This window comes from Anabrus simplex, chromosome 1 (genome assembly GCF_040414725.1).
Source record: "Anabrus simplex isolate iqAnaSimp1 chromosome 1, ASM4041472v1, whole genome shotgun sequence".
NCBI lineage: Eukaryota > Metazoa > Arthropoda > Insecta > Orthoptera > Tettigoniidae > Anabrus > Anabrus simplex.
Genome location: NC_090265.1, coordinates 1,556,701,822 through 1,556,725,492, shown reverse-complemented (window position 1 = coordinate 1,556,725,492; position 23,671 = coordinate 1,556,701,822). Strand labels below are relative to the sequence as shown.

General features: G+C 39.5%; 1 protein-coding gene across 1 annotated transcript in view; it reads right to left on the bottom strand.

Moving 5' to 3' along the window:
- The window catches only part of trx (trithorax), a 261,612-nt gene that overhangs the window by 154,081 nt on the left and 83,860 nt on the right, over window positions 1-23,671 (bottom strand). The window contains exons 5-7 of the mRNA XM_067138870.2: window positions 20,615-20,866; window positions 20,440-20,530; window positions 8,336-8,534 (exon numbers count right to left, since the gene is read on the bottom strand). Of these exons, the coding sequence (XP_066994971.2) occupies window positions 8,336-8,534; window positions 20,440-20,530; window positions 20,615-20,866 (542 nt within the window). The remainder of the gene's footprint in view (window positions 1-8,335; window positions 8,535-20,439; window positions 20,531-20,614; window positions 20,867-23,671) is intronic.

Sequence of the window (23,671 nt, the reverse complement as noted above, 5' to 3'; positions counted from 1 at the left end):
TGTGCGTTTCTGATTCTCTACAGTATTTATCGCACATGTCTCTTCGTTTTCACGTAATGCGAACATTACAGTACTTACACATTAGAATCTTTCTTGCAGCATCAAATACATAGAAGGCCTCACTGTTGTATTCCTCGGCCCCCGGAAAAACTGTTGTGACTTTAGTTTTCAGCATTTTTGTACTTAAATGCTGGACATTTGCTGATAAAGTTTCATAAGTGGCGAATTCTCACTGCGAAAGAGTATAATGCCCACTGCTGTATCTACAACCGATCTTGCTATGAACACAACGCCATTTGCTGTAATCGATAACAGATATCGATTTTTAATGATTGCCGTAGAGATCGCGGAACTGAATGCACATACCTCCGATACACAGGGCTCATCGCTTTGTGTGCATTTGTGTAGAGATAGAGAATATACAGCGCTATCAATCAACTGAGAAAGAAACTACTATAGTCAAGTTCTCAGAAGCATTTAAACGTTTATTGGAGACTTTTTCCGATACGATTTCGCATTTTTCGTACCAAGTGGGGTATATTTCACGATTATTTGCGCGATTCGTGTAATAAATCAGATTTCGCGATATTTCACAAGTTCATTTCGCTAAAATACGTTACGGTACAGTACCTACAAGGTCATATATAGGCTAGAATGAAGATTTGTAAAATTTGGTGCGTATCACTATTACCAAAAAATACGACCCCTACTCATTAGCCAATGAGATCGCTACGCAGGCGAATTCAAATGGGTTATGCGAGGCAGTGTTGCTAAATCTGCAAGTGGCTTAAGACTGGCTTGAGAGGACCAATCGAAGGAAAAATGTTGCCAGGGGAGAGATGGAATATTATCCTTCAAATATTCCATCTTTGATGATTGATCATTTTGGCTACTTAGTTGTTTTATGAACTACATTCATCAAATTCATACTATGGATCATCAATCAACAGTGATGTACAGTACATGTTACTCTCATAGGACTCAGTATGTTCCAGATGAAATAATTTCTTTGCGGCCCAAATTAAACTATTTGTTTCAAACATTTCAACAACCATTATCAACCATTTGCCTGTAATTTGTACATAATCCTTTGAATATTTTAAAACATTGTTAATTCGTATGACACAACCTGTACTCAATTGGAACATTCCTATCAAGTCTGTAAATTAGTCTATTCTCATTATTACAGAAGACAAGTGTCAAGTGAAAATTCAAGAATTTTGATGTGGACTAAAGTGTTTTACAATGTATTTATTCTTTTAGCTCAGGGTATACAAACTTCATTTTATTTGATGATTGTGTCCTCATTTTAGTTTATTTTTTTAAAATGAATAGCTGAAGATGACTGAGTCATACGGTCAAAACTAGTCCTATTTGTATGTATTCATTAGGTGGAATAAAACAACAAACTAGGATTGTTAAAAGTGAGTTACATCCATCAATAGGGCAAAAAATTAAAATTATTGCTTACAACAACGATTGTGTCTTTTTAGCAACAATCTTTTAACGGATGCAACGCAGTTCCACAACAATGGAAATATTCATTTCCATACTATGCACTACTGGAGTGTGGATAATCCCCATTGGGTATGATGGGCAGTTTTCAGATACATCAGGGCATGAACGCATGGTGTGGCATTGTGGGTGATCACCTCATTGGTCCCTATTTGTTTGAAGGCCATCTGACAGGAGAACACAAGCTGCGGTTTTTCCTAGATGAACTACCCCCGTTGTTGGAAAATGTGCCACTTTTTGACAACTACAGGATGTGGTTTTAATATGAAAGAGCTCCAGCACATGCAGTGGTGGGTGTCCGGAACAATCACCATGTGAAGGTTCCTGATAACTGGATAGGAAGGGGAGGGCATGTCCCCTGGACTGCCAGATCTTATGCCCATCAATATCTTCCTGTGGGCCATGTAAACTACTGATGTATGCACAGGAGCCAGCCAATTCTAGTTGCCGTCATCAGCTCGTGACTGAGGTAATGCAGATTTGTTATGCCGGAGATGTTGCAATGTGCCAGAGGGTCCTTGCAACATCACCTGCAGCTCTTTATTGACCATGGAGGTCATCAGTTCAAGCATGAACTGTGTTAAACAACATAGGTAACTGAAATCCTGTAGCATGATTCCTAGCCTCTATCACCAGCTCCATACCATGTCACGATACCAACGGCCCTTTTCATGGCCAAAATAAAAATTAGTCTGTGGAAACTCTCAGGAATGCAACCTTGTCACATCTCAGGCAATTGGCCATTAAAAAAAAAATACATGCATGAAATTTGAACCCCTGTGACCTTCAGCACTGTCCACTATCACATCTCTTATCACATGCCCCTGCCAAGTGAGTTATTGCGAGGCTTGACATGCAGCGGGCAGTTCCCAGCCTATACAATACCTGCTCCTGGTTTGTGTGTGCACCTTCTAATGTCACATGTTCTTCACATTTGTGGTTATTTTACGGCTTAATTTGAGGTAATGTAATGAATTAATAGTGGCGCTCACGATTTCTGCCGTCTTCTATTCATAACCACATATCTCGTTACATTCAGAATAGTAATAAACATGGAGGGTTGCATAAAACTAAATCACAAGGGCCGGATATACCACCCAGTATACTGTTGAGCCATACTCCAATATAGGCAATACAAGGAATTGTACAAGTAGTTTTTGTATATTTATTGGCATGCATGAGATGTTTCTTCTAAGCTGATGAACAACAGAGACAAGCTTTATTAACCCTAGAACTGCTGCAGGTTTATTTGTCAAATGCTGCAGTTATTTTCCTCAATATACACTATAAAAATAAAATCATGCCTGTAAGCTCATATTAATCCCAATAAAACCATTTTATACACAAATAGAAACCTAAAAGATTGATCTCCATGAAGATGTCAGAAATAATTTAAAAAATTGTTATGATTTCCAACTATCGAAATATACAATTAAAATTTTTTTGAACAAAGGGAATTGTCGAAATATTTTGCTCTAAGAAAATAATTTTTGATAGATAATCTATTCCTGAATCATGATATTATAATATACACAGGTATGTTCTGACATTTTCCCGACAAAATTCCTCACTTCTATATTTCAAAAGCTACAGTAAGTAAAACACTTTTTTTCTTTTTTTTTTTTCTCGAAACTGATTTTGAGTTCTTTCCACGACTTGTGAACCTACAGCTTATTTTAGTTTCCTTAGGGCAGGTTTTTTTGTGTGTGTGTGTTTCGATCAAAGTATTTATAAAAATATACACAAATATCAACAGTTCACACCTATCCCTTCACTGGTTTCTTAAAATATTCACGTACTGCCAATAATAATATAACTAACCTGCACCGATTTGAACATCAACTTCCGAGGCACCTCGTACTTTGCTGTCACTTTCAATACTTTCAGGAATAATTTCCTCGTCGGAATTAACATAATAATCACTGTCACCATCAGTACTGTCACTATACTCCGCACGGCCTTACTTCTAAATTGAAGTTTCGCAAAACAAATGAGCATCACCTTCCCTCTGTTGCCAGCGCGCTACGCCTGCGAGAACAGCTGATGCAATATGACCGCGGTAAACAGCCCTTTTAAATTGTAATACAGTACTCAGAAAAACGAAAGAATATGGATTGAAAACAAATTCACAAGAACTACACTTTCTAACAATATCTGGCACTATGAAAGAATATATTATTAACAATAAAAGAGAATGCGGAAATAACACATCATTAACGGCTAATGGCTGGCCCAGAAAGGAGGTTATGGCCTACAAAGGGAACACACTACTGATCTCAAGAGTCACTGGAACCCTCCAACAATATGAAAAACACTCTAAATATTGAAGGAAAATGCAAAAGATCGCGAACCGTACCGAATACCAAACACGCTGAGCGAGATAGGTTAACCACGTGGCGAATGTAAATATTAGAGTTGGCAACTAAGTTTCGAGATCGTGCTCTGCCGATATAAATCGATATGAATGGCAGCTTGGGATTGGTTGGATGTCTATGCTTCAGCGCATAACCACCAGACAGAGCCAAAATCTGCTAAAACGTCAATTTAGAAGTAGAGCCGTACGGAGTATAAGGTCTTCAGAAATCAAGCGCTTGATTTCAGATTAGTCATCAAAGCATGCTGCCATCCTGATTCTAACAACACATGAAAGTACTTTCACTCCTACAGGTAAATAATCTTCTCCATACTGTTGCTTGTTTTTCAAAGACTTTCAAATGTGAAGATAAAAGTATCAGTATTAAACTGGTATCTACATTAGTACCATCTGGCGTCCAGTTATAAATCTGTAGCAGAAGAAAGACACCGTCTGTCAGAAAGACGATCGCATTTGACGAAACAGTGCACCGTCTTCCAGAAAGACGGTCCGCAGTTCTAGGGTTAATAATCCTTCTGTGTTCAGTCCAAGATAGAGTGCAATCCATTATCATTACCAGGTCTTTTACCAAACTATTGTATGGAATAACAATATTATTTACAGTATTAAGATAGGATGCAAGTTTCATAAACCAGCAGAATTGAGTAATCATGCAGGTATGTCCAGTTATAATGCTTCTGAGGTATTAAGAGTCAAATTGTGACCCGCTAATCTTTTTAACCCTTTCCAAGTCTGCACGACACTCATTCTCTACTAAAAAAAAAAAAATTGTAACCCTACACAAGTATGACCTCCTGATTTTAGGTTATGAAAGTTTTGCAAAATAATTTGTAATATAAAATAGTGAATATCCTGTAAGTTACATTAAGATGTAAGAACATAGTAAGCATTATTTGTAGCTGATGAATACTGAACATGTATATATTTATATTTGTATGACTTTTAATTTGAGTAAGAGTCTGTACACATGGCCTAGCAGTGAAGATTGTGCAACAGGGGAAACAGTGACTTTGGTAAAGACTGTTTAAGTCGGTTGAAAGTGTTGCAACAAGAGGCTGGGAAACCCAAAGTACAGACGAGAAGTGTAGGCTGGAGATGTTTATTCATCAATGTGGATTAACACTAGAGATCGCTAACTTTCATATCATACCAATATAAATGGTCCGTTATTGGACATTATAAATTTTCCAGCTAGCGTAGGCTAACTGGAGCCACCGGCAGTGGCCTCCACAGTATGCACTAGCCAGCGTATTGGTAGGTGTGCTAGGTACCAACTGATGAGCCCGCCCTAGCACACGAGGGCGAAACGCTGGCAACCAAGAATGAGCTAGCTGGAAAATTTATAATGTCCAATAACGGACCATTTATATTGGTATTATAAATTTGCTCATTCAGGACAAATATTTCAGATTTCCTATGGGAATTAACATCTATAACATCTGATGGCCAAGCAGGCATCAATTTTTAGTGATGAGACAAAGTCTCTTAGTGCATTGGCACTGCCGGTGGCTCCAGTTAGCCTACGCAGTGGCCTCCACAGTATGCACTAGCCAGCGTATTGGTAGGTGTGCTAGGTACCAACTGATGAGCCCGCCCTAGCACACGAGGGCGAAACGCTGGCAACCAAGAATGAGCTAGCTGGAAAATTTATAATGTCCAATAACGGACCATTTATATTGGTATTATAAATTTGCTCATTCAGGACAAATATTTGAGATTTCCTATGGGAATTAACATCTATAACATCTGATGGCCAAGCAGGCATCAATTTTTAGTGATGAGACAAAGTCTCTTAGTGCATTGGCACTGCCGGTGGCTCCAGTTAGCCTACGCAGTGGCCTCCACAGTATGCACTAGCCAGCGTATTGGTAGGTGTGCTAGGTACCAACTGATGAGCCCGCCCTAGCACACGAGGGCGAAACGCTGGCAACCAAGAATGAGCTAGCTGGAAAATTTATAATGTCCAATAACGGACCATTTATATTGGTATTATAAATTTGCTCATTCAGGACAAATATTTCAGATTTCCTATGGGAATTAACATCTATAACTTTCATATCAGTTGCTTGGTAACCAATCCGAAAGCTAAGAAGGTTGCATTGAATGAGAGATGCTTGGAGAGGTGTTCCCCACACTCAACACTCAATACTTCAACAATCTTTCCTAATCTGCCTCAGAACTCTTAACACCATTAATAGGAGACAAGAGCTTAATATAGAATCAAGTAAAAGTATATCTGAGAGAGGTGTAAATGATCTCTTAAGGATAAGTAGATGTGAAGTGGTTATACCGCCATCTTGACCCCACGACGACTTGGCTATGAACATGGACATTCTCATGGCTTTCGATCTGGACAGTTATAAGTAGACTATGTACCTGATCTCGTTATCTTTTGTTTTGTTTGTAATGTTTTATAATGAAAGTGTACATTTGTTAATTAGTCCGTTGACAGTACAAGGGAAATTTGCACAGTGTAGCTGTAACTTGTGCATCATAAACAAACAAACAAAATAAATATATTTTGAGTATAATATCTATGATTACTACAATGAATAGGAAAGATGTACGTATAGCTGTACAATTTTTTTCCATGAAGATACTGCTGTCAACAATATGAGAGAGAGAGAGAGAGAGAGAGAGAGAGAGAGAGAGAGAGATATTTATTAAAGAAATAATAATAATAATAATAATGTTATTTGTTTTACGTCCCACTAACTACTTTTACGGTCTTCAGAGACGTCGAGGTGCCGGAATTTAGTCCTGCAGGAGTTCTTTTACGTGCCAGTAAATCTACCGACACCAGGCTGTCGTATTTGAGCACCTTCAAATACCACCGGATTGAGCCAGGATCGAACCTGCCAAGTTGGGGTTAACCATCTGAGCCACTCAGCCCGGCGAAGAAATAAATCATCCATCCTCCAATGAGGGTGACCATTTGGATACGGAATACAGTTTCAATTTCAATGGAGTTTAAAAATATTTTAAAAAATGAAAATTTAATCGTTAATGTTATCTTCTTTATCCCAGGGTTAGTGGGGCAGGAATGTTAATCACGGTCTCAGGTATAGATGGAAATGAATGATTTGCAGAGAGTCCCCCAGTATCTGCGTTACTATTTATTCAAATTTTTTAGGAAGGTCGAAGTCTGACTAGGGAGGGTGCCTCTTGCTCCGAATAGCAGGTCTCTGACAATCCACTGATTGATAGGTATTTTGTACTTGGATGACAGGTAAGTCAAGCACATAACATAAATAGCTTGCTTTTCTAGGTCTCGGTCTCTTTCAAAGCGAATGGTGGGATCTAAGACATTGCATTAATGTCCTTTCTATTGATGGCTATGATGTCAGCCCTCTGATTAGCGTCATCGGTAGAGATGCAGTGAACCTCCTCGTGCAATCAATGTTCTTACACGATGGTGGCGATGGTTGCACATTAGCTCAGTGCTCTGGCAGAATGCCAGCACACGTCCAAGGGTTTTTGTCTCGTTGCAGCCATTTTGGCGGCAACGGGTTGTATTGAATGACCTATCAGGAACTGACCTGACTGCAGTGAGGTTGCATGACATCTTCATTGCGATTATGTATTCAGAAGAGGACAGAGGTGATTTATGAGTCATCCAGGAGTTTGCTTTCAGGCAGTCTGAATATAACACTTTATGTAATATGTACTAGCTGGCACCACGACTAAAAGGATCGATTTCTCATAATTTCACATAGTTTTCTTCCATCAATCCTTGGGGGAAAACTTTCTTTTTGTATGTCAAGTCTGTGGAGTGCCATATCTTGTTCGTCAGGTAACTTCCTTACGTATGGTAGACCAACGTCCTGAATATGGAGTAAGTGATTACAAATATTGTAATGCAGTATACTGGCTTCCCATTCTGCACAAATTAATCCCATCCCTCTGACCTTTCTGGCACTAGACAGCATCGAATTTGGAATATCATCTGGCAGCATCATTATTTCTTTTACAGAACTTCTTATAATTTTGTCCAGATCTTTAAGAAAAGTGTTGGACAATTGTGTCACAGGGGCACATTGTAGAGGACGGATCAAACCCGGCCAAACAAACTCGTTAATAATCTCGATCTTTTGCTCTGGTTTCAGAAATTTTGTCTTGACCAGATTATTTAAGTCAGAAGTTATTGTGCTTATTAGTTTGTCTGTCAAGAGAAATTTAATTGTTGAAGTCAATTCCTAAATACTTGATTTGTTCAGTGTTTGTTTTTATCGGTGGGATTATTGATCCTTCGAGTGTAGAACAATTAAAATATTAAAAGATCTCTCTACTTCACTACGCGTAGAATAGCGGGGACATAATGTTTTTTAAAGGAGAATATGAGGGAGGGGAAAGTGAAATATTGTCTCTACATAACAAAATTCTTTGCACTGAAATATAGATTATTCTTATATAACTTACTATAGTATATTATATCTTACTACCTACCAGAGGAGGAAGTTTATTGACCTTCCTATACGACTGTGGAACAGTTACAGCAGGTTGTTCTTCATGCGCAGAAGATGGCTCCTCTACACTAGATGCAACTTGTGACTGTTCAGGCTTGGTTTCCACTGCGGTTGGAACAGCAGGAGGAGGAACAGATGGAACTTCAATAATATTGCTGATGTGGCTTGTAGCAACATTTCTGCAAGGTCACATGATTTGTGTTTAGAAATACCAAAGAAAGCACAAGAGAAAATCAAAACTGAGCAGCAACACACACAAGTGTATTTTTAAAAAAAGTTAGAATATGCATTACATAGTTTACATTCTTGGAATTTCAACATCATTTCTATGAGCTTATCATGCATTATGAAAACCAACAATCTTCAGCTTTATTAGGATAGTGAACTTCCTTACACATGAAGAATGACAGTACAAGTTACTTAATATCAGACACAAAAGCCAGAACAGAAAAGGTTTTCAGTATTTTCCACACTTCTGCCCGTAACAATTTTCTTGTTGAATAGAGGTTTGTTAAGACTGAGTTAGTTTCAGATGTCATACATATACGTTTTGTTTAATCACGTTAGTAGCAACTATAACTTTATTTCTCTGACTTTTATACCAAACAATGTGGTCGAACAAGGACAGAATGTAATTGAAATATAAACTGAGCCTTTAACTTTGGTCCAAGTCCGACTCATTGGCTGAATGGTCAGCGTACTGGCCTTTGGTCCAGAGGGTCCCGGGTTCGATTCTCGGCCGGGTCGGGGATTTTAACCGTCATTGGTTAATTCCAGTGGCTCAGGGGATGGGTGTTTGTGCTGTCCCCAACATCCCTGCAACTCACACACCACACATAACACTATCCTCCACCACAATAACACGCAGTTACCTACACATGGCAGATGCCGCCCACCCTCATCAGGAGGTCTGCCTTACACGGGCTGCACACGGTTAGAAATAGCCACACGAAATTTAAAATTAAAACTTTGCTCCATGACCATATCTGTAGTAATAATTAAGAATTATTAGGTCATGGCCAGTGACAGTTCACTTCTGAGGAAGAGGAGTGAAAGTCTTTATGAAACATGAAGTTTACCAGCAGTTTCTCTCTTACGCATGCCATAAACCAAACAGAATATCATATCTATTATTCTGGGCTGTGAAAGTATAAGACAGTTTAATTTGAAAAGCTTCTAGATACTGTTATTAGATAACGTTAAGGCCAGCTTTGCTTCCCAAACTCCAACCCTAGTGACTATCAGCGGACAGTCAGCAAAAACTTTATCCACAGCCATCAATGGTGTTAACAAGCTAAGGGACAGCCCTTGTAGCATCTCTTGTAATGAGTGAGAACTGTTTAACAATACAATTCCTTTCCTGCCAGGAGATGGCTTTGTAAAGGAGATAGCCCAGCTACAGCAAGCGCAGCTGCTGAGTAGCATCCTCTGAAATGCACGCCTTTCTTGCCGATTTGACTTTCTACAATATAAGAGGTAGGAGTGGGAGTAAGAACATGAGAAAACAAAAAAATTGAGAGATTATGGAAACTTTGTTTTTCACATCATGTAATGCCAAAAAATCACACCAGCAAACAGTACAAAATATGAACCTTTCCTCAATTCAGTAATACATGGAAAATTGTTCCAAACTAAGACACAGAGTCCAAAGAGACAAATCAGGCATAAGCTCAGAGTTCTCAAAACATTGTGCCCTGAACAGTTTTACTACTCTCACCCCTCAATGCTTCTGAAATTACTGATGAAGTTATAAAAACTGGGAAGACACCTGAATTAGATGGTGTAAATCCAGAATTCCTCCTACACTGTGGGAAATATGCAAAAAGATGGACGGCAGACTTCTTTTTTGACATCATGGAAAAAGATGTATATCGCAACGAATGAAGAAAGCAAAATTTATTACATTACTGAAATATGGGAAGCCAAATAATCATCCAAAGTTACCAACCAATCTCACTGCTGAGGACTGTTTACAAACTCCTTGAAATCAGCACAAAGATACTTCAGGAGATCCTAGTAGAAAAAAAAAAACAACAACAAGGTTTCATCCAGCACGAAGCTGTGTCAATCAGGTGATGCCCTTAACAACTCGCATAAAAGCAGTGTATCAAATGAATCAAAAGACATCAGTGGCCTTAGGAGATCTAAGTGCAGCATATGAAACAGTTTGGAGGCATGGGCTGATTTATAAACTAATTCAGGCAATCTAGACCATTCATCTCATTAACAATATGCTTGCTGAAAGTCACTATTCAAGATGACAACAGCACGCTTAAAATACTGAAAAACAGTTTACCACAGGGCTTGGTTCTTGCACCACTGCTTTTTAATCTTCATGCAGCCGACATTCTAGCCACTAAATCTAGAAAGTTTGGCTACGAGGATGTTTGCGCTACAGCTAACCATCACGGAACCTTCACGGCAACTTAAGGTCCTGACTTTTGATCTAAGCATTCTGGACAGATACTGTCGGATGTGGAGCCAAGGGTCTTCCCGTCTTTTACATTTGTTTAAGCCTTTGACTCTACTTATTATACAAGGACACTTAATGTTTTGTCAGACCATTCATTCCAGTCTTTAATTAAAAGACTACCGGTAATGATTTTGCTGCCTTTGAACAATCAAAATACTGCGGCTCACCAAGACAGAAGAGAGATGTTTCCATCTCTATAATAGATCAGCAGGTAGAAAGCTCAATGTTTATTTTAAAGGAAAGCAAGTCAGTTATAACACACATCGCAAGTACCTAGAGATCAACCTACATACTAGGTCCACTCCACGACAGAGTTTAGCGCTCCAGGGTCGTTCAACAGTCCAAACACCAAAAGAGTTGACGTGCAACTAAAAGAGACCATGTGCATTATTAGTGGGACAATGCAATCTACTCCTGTCCACCGGCCACCTCTTTGAGCCCATCCCACCTCCGAACGTACAATGAATGAGTGCCCTACTTCATGAACATCAGAAGATCTTGCTCAACTCTCAGTTGACTCTCCTCAGAGATTTATCTCATAAGGAATGGCAAAGATTGAAGTTGAGACACTCAGCTTATCTCTGCAGCAAAAGAACTTTTGACAGGTGTATTCAGCATCCTCACCGAGTGAAAAGAAGAGTGGCTGAAGAATTGCCCTCCACAATGCCAAGATGTCCCCTGTATCTCCAAGAAACTGGCTAGATTAGACAGCCTTCAGTCATCTGGACGATCATCAACAGAATATGCTCTGGTTATGGTAGATGTGTTGATCCATTCCTAACTCAAGAAAACTGCTGTCACCAGGGTGCAGGTGTTGAGCTGAAAAGGCATATGGTGAGCAAATGCCCCAAGTGTGTGTATGGGAGTGCTTGCCCATTTTCTGCACATTACAAATGAAGAAGTACTTTACGTACAAAATCTTCATTTCTTGCTTGTATGTAACGTAAGTGATAAGTGCCATGCGATAAATAAATAAATAAATAAATAAATAAATAAATAAATAAATAAATAAATAAATAAATAAATTAATTAATTAATTAAATAAATAATTCTATGATTCATGGTGTGAGTTACTGTAGTCACGTCCCAGTTCGTGAAGCATGGGCAACAGCTGAGTGGCCTAGTAAGTGGTCCTCAGAGACGGAATACCAGTTGCTATGGAATGGGAGTGGGCATCTCGGACATATTCTGAGTCATGGCCCTCCTTGTGCTCAGGTGGCTAAGACTATACAATCCACCGGTGGTCCATAACCCGTTAGAGGAGCGATCCTCACTTGGACTATGTGTAAGTAGAGTAGCATCCTGCTTCATGAATTTACTGAGCTCAGAACATTTTAAGCAAGCCCTGGTCCTATGGGAGTAATGGAGTCCTACTCCCATTTGACAGGCGAGGGACTTCCTGGGAACAACTTAGCGAACGAAATGGAATTCGTTCGGGAGCTATCGATATTAATGGGGCTTACGGAAGAAAGTAGAACTGGCTGAGTCAGCAAAGAGGATGCATCTGGATGTGCTAGGAGTAAGTGATATTCGGGTAAGGGGAGATAACGAGGAAGAGATAGGAGATTATAAAGTGTACTTGACGGATGTTAGAAAGGGAAGGGCAGAGTATGGCGTAGGGCTGTTTATCAGGAATACCTTTGCACGCAACATAGTTTCTGTTAGGCATGCAAATGAGCGAATGATGTGAGTAGATTTGTCAGTTGGAAGAATTAGGACGAGAATTGTCTCAGTGCAGATGAGGATGAAGTTGACAAGTTTTATGCAGCATTGAGTGACATAGTGGTCAGGGTCAACAGCAAGGATAGAAAAGTGCCAATGGGCGATTTCAACACAAGAGTTGGAAATAGAACTGCAGGATACGAAAGGGTGATTGGTAAATGTGGGGAAGATATGGAAGCTAATGGGAATGGGAAGCGTTTGCTGGACTTCTGTGCTAGTATGGGATTAGCATTTATGAATACATTCTTCAAGCATAAGGCTATTCACCGCTACACATGGGAGGCTAGAGGCACCAGATGCATAATAGACTATATCTTAACCGATTTCGAATTCAGAAAATCTGTTAGGAATGTATGAGTTTTCCGGGGATTTTTCGATGATACAGACCACTATCTGATCTGTAGTGAACTAAGTATCTCTAGACCTACGGTAGAGAAAGTGAAATCTCTCAGCAAACCAATAAGGGTAGAAAATCTCCAAGACGAGGAAATTAAACAGAAGTACATGGATATGATTAGTGAGAAGTTTTGTACAGTAGACAGTAAGCAGATTCAGGATATAGAAAGAGAATGGGTGGCATACAGGGATGCTGTAGTAGAAACAACAAGGGAATGCCTAGGAAAAACTGTGTGTAAAGATGGGAAAAGGCAAATAACTTTGTGGAATGATGAAGTGAGAGCTGCTTGTTAACGTAAAAAGAAGGCTTATCAGAAATGGCTCCAAACAAGGGCCGAGGCAGACAGGGATTTGTACGTAGATGAAAGAAACAGAGTGAAACAAATAGTTGTTGAATCCAAAAAGAAGTCATGGGAAGATTTTGGTAATAACCTGGAAAAGCTAGGTCAAGCAGCAGGGAAACCTTTCTGGACAGTAATAAAAAATCTTAAGAAGGGAGGTAAAAAGGAAATGAACAGTGTTTTGAGTAATTCAGGTGAACTCATACTAGATCTCACAGAATCACTGGAGAGGTGGAGGGAATATTTTGAACATCTTCGCAACGTAAAAGGAAATCTTCCTGGTGGTGTTGCAAACAGCCAAGCTCATGGAGGGGAGGAAAATGATGTTGGTGAAATTATGCTTGGGGAAATGGAAAGGATAGTAAATAAACTCCATTGTCATAAGGCAGCAGGAATAGATGAAATTAGACCTGAAATGGTGAACTATAGTGGGAAGGCAGGGATGAAATGGCTTCATAGAGTAGTAAGATTAGCATGGAGTGTTGGCAAGATACCTTCAGATTGGACAAAAGCAGTAATTGCACCTATCTAGAAGCAAGGGAACAGGAACGATTGCAACAACTATCGAGGTATCTCACTGATTAGTGTACCAGGCAAAGTATTCACTGGCATCTTGGAAGGGAGGGTGCGATCAGTCATTGAGAGGAAGTTGGATGAAATCAAGTGTGGTTTCAGACCACAGAGAGGCTGTCAGGGTCAAATTTTCAGCATGCGCAAGGTAATTGAAAAATGCTACCAGAGAAATAGGCAGTTGTGCTTATGTTTTGTAGATCTAGAGAAAGCATATGACAGGTTACCAAGGGAAAAGATGTTCGCCACACTGGGGGACTATGGAATTAAAGGTAGGTTATTAAAATCAATCGGGCTTCAGTGAGAATTGATGGTAGAATGAGTTCTTGGTTCAGGGTACTTACAGGGGTTAGACAAGGCTGTAATCTTTCACCTTTGCTGTTCGCAGTTTACATGGATCATCTGCTGAAAGGTATAAAATGGCAGGGAGGGATTCAGTTAGGTTGAAATGTAGTACGCAGTCTGGCCTATGCTGGCGACTTGGTCTTAATGGCAGACATGAAAGTAGCGAGAATGATTGCTGGTACAAAAAGGTGAGAACAATGGCGGGAGGGTACTTGGAATGAGGAACTAATGGCTAATTTAGGAATGAACTCGATGGATGAAGCTGTATGCATAAACCGGCTTCGGTGATGGGGTCGTGTGAAGCGAATGGAGGAGGATAAGTTACCTAGGAGAGTAATGGACTCTGTTATGGAGGGTAAGAGAAGTAGAGGGAGACCAAGACGATGATGGTTAGACTCAGTTTCTAACGATTTAAAGATAAGAGGTATAGAACTAAATTAGGCCACAGAACTAGATGCAAATAGAGGGGTGTGGCGACATTTAGTACATTCACAGAGGCTTGCAGACCGAATGCTGAAAGGCATAACAGTCTATAATGATAATGTATGTATGTATGTATAAGTAATTCTGAAAATTGTTCCAGAAAAAAAGAATTATATTTCTTTACCACAAAAAAATCAAACCTTGAATGAACACGCTATAATGTACTGTAATGATTACCAATATGGTAAACTGAATTACCTCTACATGAAAGGCAGCATTGTTTCTGCCTCTATCACAATGAACAAACAATTAACAATTTAAAAAACTGTTCTGCTAATTTGATTACAACTGAACTGATTCAAGACACACTGATCAACCTTGTGGACACCAGAATTACGACAACAGCAAACTGAAACACCAAATTTGAATATCGCAATATTCGCTTCTCATCCTAAAGCTGCCAGTAAGAACAGTATTTCTAGCCACACAGCACCTAATAACAAATGAATCCACTCCCAGTGACCAGCAAGAGAAAGACTAACAGTTTAACAGCAACCAATAGAAGGACCATCAGTCATTAAAACAACATCCTGAAATGGCAGAAATTTTGAAATTTATTTTAAGTCTGCAATCACTAACTAATAGTCACGAGAAGCAATAAACTAGTGAGGAGGTCAAGAAGCAATGTAAAAAATTGGGGAGTCTTTTGCCTAAATTAGGAGAGTTGGCAGGTATGAAAATTTTTCCTTCTTACAATCCACATACACTCAATTCTGTTTCTGCTTGAACTTCTGATCACTAAACAAGCCAATTCTATTGTGAAACATGCACCCACACAGATTACACTCACAAGGGAACACATACATGTGTTACACTCTGATTCGGTTGAAATTTGGTAGGAATATTCGCGGGAGGCAGTAGAATGCTAAGGTGAAAACCGCATGTGCCAGCGCAAGTTTAAACGCCAAAACTGAACAAATAAATAGTTGTAAAATTAGAAGTGCCGCGGGAGTATCGGGGTGTGGCGGAGAGGTAGGGAGGAGCGAAGCAGCGGACGTGAACCAACCAGGCTTTAACGAGCTGCGCCCACAGCCAGGCAGCGTATAGTTAGCGCGTTCCACTTAACTTCCCAAACAGATGTGCAAAACGTAAATATGAAAACAGCACATGAAACATGTATACAAAGGACGATGTTTGAATGATGCCAATAAGGTTTGAAAAATTCATGCCCGAGTTCTTGTTACTCGTAGTTACGGGGAACGTGCTAACTATACGCTGCCCAGCTGCCGGCACAGCTTGACGCAGCCCAGTTGCTTCACGTCCGCTGCTTCGCTCCTCCCTAGCTCTCCACCACATCCCGATATTCCCGCGGCACTTCTAATTTTACGACTATTTATTTGTTCACTTTTGGTGTTTAAACTTGCGCTGGGCACAAGCAGTTTTCACCTTAACATTCTACTGCCCCCCAAGAATATTCCTACCAAACTTCAACCGAATCCAAGTGTAACACATGTATGTGTTCCATCGTCAGTGGATTGGGAAGGATAAGGCTGCACCCGACGGAGTATACACATAATATGAAAATGGAAATCTAAAACTTGTTTTCGAGTCTTTTGACCAGTTCAGGGATGTAATGAATGAACCATTTATAGGCTATTATTACAATGGGGTCACCACTCCCAAGGTGATTTATTAATAACATAAATGCTATGAAATAATAATGGAGAGTGTTGCTGGAATGAAAGATGACAGAGGTAAACCGGAGTACCCGGAGGAAAACCTATCCCACCTCTGCTTTGTCCAGCACAAATCTCACAAGGAGTGACCAGGATTTGAACCATGGTATCCAGCGGTGAGAAGCCGACACGCTGCCGTCTGAGCCACGGAGGCTAACTCTCCTAACTGCTAACTCTCCTAATTTAGGCAAAAGTCTCCCCAATTTTTACACTGCTTCTTGACCTCACCAGTTAATTGCTTGTCCTGACTTTAGTTAGTGACTGCAGAACTTAAAAAATATTTTTAAATTCCAAACATATCTGCCATTTCAGGATGTTGCTTTAATGACTGAAGGACCTTCTATTGGTTGTTGTTTAACTGATAGTGCTTCTCTTGCTGGTCGCTGTGAGTGGATGAAGGTTCATTTGTTATTAGGTGCTGTGTGGCTAGAAATCCTGTTCTCACTTGCAGCTTTAGGATAAAAAGTGAATATTGTGATATACCATCCCAGAAGAGTGGAAGAAAGGTATAATCGTACCCACAGCAAGGCAGCAGACGGAAATGTACCAACTACCGTGGCATCACTCTACTCTCCCACGGACTAAAAATTCTGGAAAAAATGATAAGAGGATAGATTACGAGAAATTGTAGAACCACTTTTAGAAGATGAACAATATGGCTTTAGGCCTGGAAGCTCAACAACAGATCTTAAAACATTGGGAAAAAGAGAAGCCTTTACATCTACTACTCCTTGACATCGAAAAGGCTTATGACAGCATACTAAGGGAGCTTATTTGGGAGTGCCTGAGAATGCTCAAAGTTCGAGACAGTCTAATTTCAAAAGTTAAGGTGTTTTACGAGAAAACCAGAAGCTGTGTACAAGTCGGTTATGGACTGTCAGACTGGTTTGAGACAAAAAGGGGAGTACAACAAGGTAGTGCTTTGTCGCCCCTATTATTTATCATTGTAAAGGATACTGTATTAAAGGTGCTAAAAGAAAAGAGGCAACAAGACTTAAAAGCACTTGCATTTGCAGATGATGTAGTAATTTGGGGTAACTCAGAGAAAGATGTGGAAGAGAGACTGCAGGTGTGGAGTCAGGAGTTTGAAAGATATGGATTAAACATCAACAATGGCTAAAACAGTGGTGTTGAAGGTACAGAAGGGTTACAATCAGCCAGAAATAATGCTAAATGACACTAAGCTGGACAGTGTCATAGAATTTAAGTACTTGGGTAGTATAATGTCCTAGAATAACTTAGCTAAATATGAAGTAAACAGTCAAATCAGCAAAGCAATACATTTTTACCTCCAAGTAAAACAGCTACTATGGGATAACAAGTATCACTCAAAACCAAGATGACACTGTATAAATCATACTACACCTCTATCCTCACATACAGCCTGGAAACCGCTACATTAACAAGAAAGGACAACTTGAAACTCCAAGCAGCAGAAATTAAGTTCCTATACACAATGATCCAGAAGACCAGGAAGGATAAAATCAGGAATGAAAAATCAGAGAAGACGTAGGACTAGAAGATTCCTTACTCCAGAATATCCAAAAGGCACATGACTGAAGTGGTTTGGTCATGTGAAAAGAACGAGTGCCAACAGGTCTGCAAGAAAGGAGCATGAAAGAGAAATAAGGGGAAGGAGACCAGTGGGCAGACCTAGAGAACAATGGACAGACTTAGTGAAGAAGAATGTAGAGGAGAGAGGTCAGGATTGGAAGGGGATTGTGAATGAAGAATGGTTCATGGACCGAACAAAATGGAAGGGGCTCGTATACCACACCTGGGAAACTGGAGTTGGTCGATGATGATGATGATGATGATGATGATGATGATGATGATGTCGTTTAGCCTCTTCATGCCTGCAACTATGCATGTCCTGTCTGGTTCAGCTCAGCCCACACAAAGCAGGTGGATTCAGCCCTTAATGAAACATGCAGAATAGTTACTGGGTGTCCGAAACCAACTCCCATTTAAACCTAAGTTTACTGCTTGGCTGGTATTGCTCCTTCAGATATTCGGCAAGAAATGTTTGCAAGGCAAGAGGGGTCATTGACCATGACTACGATTTCACTCTATGCTTCATAAAACTTGTCAATTTCATCCTCATCTGCACCCTCAATGGTGAATACACTGAGACAATTCTCATCCTAATTCCTCCAACTGCAAAATCTACCCACATCATTCGATCGTTTACACGCCTAACAGAAACTATGTTGCGTGAAATAGTATTCCTACAATAATTGAAATTAATAGGGGTCCTCCTATTCAATACATAGACATTTATTAATGTGAATCAATCACATGTCGTTCACATGAGGTACTAGTTTCGGCACTACACTTGTGCCATCATCAGCCAACGAGTCAAATCAGGCAAACACAATAACTAAAAAACAACTTTAAAACACACTAACACCTGCATAGATGGTAATTAAATAAAATATGGTACATGATGATAGTGCATTTTAGTATAAAATCTTTTTAAACGACATGACTCCGTTGTTTTGTACATATGGTGGTTTGTCCAGCTTGTGTATGTCTTTAGTTCTTTGATCTTGTTGAAATTACGCTACAGAGTTTAAAGTCATATGGAGTTAACACTTTGTGTGATATGTGGTTTGGTTCCGAATATAAATGTGCATAGGGTGGACTTGGTTAGACACGAAGATTCAAACACTTCAATATGGGCTTTTTGGAACCTTGACAACCTGTTTGATCAGCGAACGGAGCTGACTGTTGACGTAAAAAACAACAGTTTTAAGAATCTACAAGATCCTAGTTACATACTTCAATTATATTAAATTACATTAAAGTGTATTATATATATTTTTTTGCAACCGAAACAATTACAGGCTTGATCATTAAGCTATTCACCGAGTTTCATTGACATCTGAAAGCACAGTGCCGGACATTGAGTATGTTGCGCTGATCTTCATGAGCTAGCAACTTGCTTCAATCAAGCGACTCGTCTTCGACTTCTACACAATTTTGGGACTTCATACTTATTAAATTGTGTTGTGACTTTGCGCCTCATAGTATATGCAGGCTGGCTCACTTAACTGTTCATCTCTTCTCGTAAACATTTGCGTGTGTTGTGCTACTCTTCAGAATATTGCGCCTTACTTCATGTAAGTGACTGATCTTCTACTTCTTCAACATTTTACGATTTAAAATCGTGCAGTGCTAATCCCCATTATCTTATATTGCTTCATCAACTGTTTTTGTGAAAAACTCATCCTTTAATTTCTTATTTTCCTATGCATTGTTTTTGTATTTTTATTTGGCTGATGATGACCCAGATTGGTGGTCGAAACCCGTACCACTTCCACTTATAATTAAATAAGAATGTACCACTACATTTCTTATTTACTTGTATTGAATAGGTTGAACCACGTTACTTGTTATTTCAATTTAATTGTGATACAGTTCAATACGGAACATCATGAAACTTTCATCTTTAAATGAACCAAGATGTCCTGAAGAAATGTAAGAAAGTATTCTATTCAACCTATTATAAACCCATACTAACATATGCAGCTGGATCGTGGACTACAACAAAACAAGAGGAGAGTAGAATACAGGCAGCGGAGATTAAATTCCTAAGAGGTATCGAGGGAAGACCAGAAAGGATAGAATTAGAAATAAAGAGATAAGGAAATGGACAGGAATCTTGAAACTTCAAGACAGGATAGAAACAACAAAGCTAAAATGGTATGGGCATATGATGAGAATGGGAGAAGACAGAGGGCAAAAAAAAAAGCTTTTTCAGAGAAGTTAGCCGGAAAGAGACCACGAGGAAGACCCCGAAAGGATCGACAGATTCAGTGTGGGAGTGCATATAGAAAAGGGGAGGAAAACCAGAAGATGTACTTAAAAAGGAGAAGAGTGGTGGAGAGAAGGTATTCAGTGTGGGAGTGCATATAGAAAAGGGGAGGAAAACCAGAAGATGTACTTAAAAAGGAGAAGAGTGGTGGAGAGAAGGTAGCGATGGAGGTCCTTGATTCACGACCCAACCCGGGAAGCTGGAAACGGGAAATGAAGATGATGATGGAAATACAAACACATGCATATGATTCATACGTACTTTTCCGAGTTCGGACACTTTGAAGATGTAATCTCGTGTTCTTTCTTGCAGTGTGAACAAATAGTTGGCTTGACCGGAGTCTTAGGAATATCTAAAAAGATAGCATAGTGTATTAATCATGATGTACACGAAATAGTTAAAAAATGACATTAAGTAATAAATACTTAGTACATACCTTGCTTGACTTTTGAAGGACCTTTTTCACGAATAGGAGATTCAATGGCAAAGGTTGCTGCAGGTTGTCCAAGAACTATGGATGCACTTCGACATACATGCTTCACTCGTGGACCCTTAAGATCCAGTCGTTGTCGCCGTGCACTGTCTGCACCAACATTCCGACTAGAAGACTTAATCTCTCCTTTCTTGTGAACTTTAAGGCTTGAATTCCTTTTTCTCTTTTTTGGATGTTCATCACAATCAGCAGTGCCTGAAGAAATTCACACACCATGAAGAGAAAAAATACAATACCTCACACCTCTTATGGCCTACTACATCTTTGTCAAAATAATTTTCTTTTCCCCTTAAATTATTACCAGCCATCAGTTCTTTTACGAGCAATTATATGACACCCATAACAATATTTTTAACACAAAATACTACTACTACTACTCCTACTCCAATATTTTATTGAAAATGTATGCTGTTCAATCCAAATCTAACTAACTACTGTTGCTCAAACTGTAAGGCACATCTTTCTTCCTTCAGAGTAAATGTTAAAACATAAGAAGAGGCAATTCTGCATGCTGTAACCCCTAAGCTTCCCATGCCTGTGAAAGGAGTTTCATGTTCGCATAGAGTAGCTACAGCTGTAGTGAATGAAAACCTACAACCTGTTTTCCAATCGGTGACCGGGTCAGGGGTGGAATGAATGGAGCCCCTATCTTGCGGCGAGGATAGGAATTGTGCCGGCTGCCGAAGCCTGTCCCACTCCTCAGGGGCAATGATTAATGAATGACAGATGAAATGAAATGATAGTGGAGTGTGTTGCTGGAATGAAAGATGACTGGGAAAACCGGAGTACCCGGAAAAACACCTGTCCCCCCCTCCTCTTTGTCCAGCACAAATCTCACATGAAGTGACCGGGATCTGAACCACGGAACCCAGCGGTGAGAGGCCGACATGCTGCCACCTGAGCCACGGAGGTTTTCTACCTACAGCTGTAGTAATACAAGAAAATGACTTTCATAAATGATTCATATTATAATGAGCTGATAATGAATTCCAGTAGAAAAGAAAATCATTGTGAATATTAGAAGATTTGTGAGCTCTGTATGGAAGTTCTGGGGTCAACAAGAGCAACACGAGTTGCTGGTCTAACCGTGGAGTGATGGACCTGTAAGATCGGATGCACCATCCTGTCATAGCCCTTGAAAATTTAACTTTTTAAATAGTGTTAGACTTGTGATGTTTGGGACATCACTGCATGTTTTCAATTATTGAACTATATAATTAATTGATAAGATGTATATATTTAATCACTGATAGGTCATTTTTAATTTAATATATATATATAGGGTTTTTATCATCCATGTCAATCATCATTTCATTTCTTTGTATCGCGGCTATAACGTATTCTGAACGAACCACATATTGGGTAAAGTATTTCAACGTCATTTCAACGTCATTTCAACATCATAGCTTGCAGTAAATTTTCCAATAGCCGTTGTGAGGTGACCAGAGTCAGCAGACTAATTTCAGCCCATTTCCAGGAAAAGTAAGTCATCAAGATTACGAGAGATCTTACCCTCCACCTCTTGAAGAGACAGTTGTAACATTATGAACGCCACTTTTCGAACTTTGCTACCTGACGCTTTATTTCAGCGGGAAAGTTCAGCCTATGTGAATGAACGTAATGAAGCAACGTGATGGATTCACAGCAATAGAAAGGAGAAGGGATGAGACCTCGAATTTTACTGGACCATGTGATATGGTTGATGGAGGGAGTCTTTTGAACCGATATACCTCGAAGAAAAGAGCTGGAGAGGACATTCTTATTCTCACTCTTAGACACTGAGACACTCTTGGAAGACACTCTTACTACGATTCTACGTCTGCACATCGGAGAAGATTTTAACTTAGTTCACTTCGCATCTGAGTAGTACCGTAGGATACTACCCAAAAGTTACTCTCATTAGGACTTATCTCAATGACGAGAGGTATAGTCAACGGGAGACCAGTTTTGACTAGTACAGATAAGGAGAGCTTTTATTATGAATTTAGCTATGCTACTGTTCCATAATACGGAAGAATACAAGTGTATTCTCTCCATGAACATAAGCCATGGTGGTTTTGCATTTAAAATTAGGACTCATTACGACTTTATGTAAGGAGTAAAGTAGGAAGTGTTAAAGGCAGGAAAAGCATAAGTAGGACTGGAATCCAACAACAGATGAGGCAGCCGGTACGAGAGATCCACCCATCATCAGCTTCAAGATAACAGATCTACATATGGTAAGCTAAAGGCATAAGTTACTGCAAGTCTTCGCACAACAGTTCATTTTCTTAGAGTTAATTTAATTCAATTTTTCTTTTGCTTTCGTAAGTTCAGATTTCGTCAATACGCCGTTACGTCAAGTTTTTCATCCTAATAAATAGCTGTTTTAATTTGTATTTTATGAAATGATTATTAATGATCCTTAAATTCCAAGTTAGCCGGACTGAGTGGCTCAGACAGTTAAGGCGCTGGCCTTCTAACCCCAACTTGGCAGGTTCGATCCTGGCTCAGTCCGGTGGTATTTGAAGGTGCTCAAATACGACAGCCCCATGTTGGTAGATTTACTGGCACATAAAAGAACTCCTGCGGGACTAAATTCTGGCACCTCGACGTCTCTGAAGACCTTAAAAAGTAGTTAGTGGGACGTAAAGCAAATAACATTATTATTATTAAATTCCAAGTTAGTGTACTTAATGATTTGTGTTCCGTCACCCCAGCCCTGGGAGTTTTTTGAGTCTCATTATGTATTATTATTATTATTTATCAACTTTTGTTTTCAAGCCATAAGCTTGAAGGCTGGCGCCCATGGGATATTGATTATGGAGAAACAATGAAATATCATTTATTTATATTAATATTAAAGTGACCCGCCACGTTATAATTTTGTCAAACATCTGTGGGCCGAGTGGGTACGTCACAGACTTACTGTTAGCGAGCTGAACTAATAATAGGAACAAATTTGCAAATAGAGTTTTAAACATTATTTACAATGCAATTTTTGAAATTTGGAGGAGCATT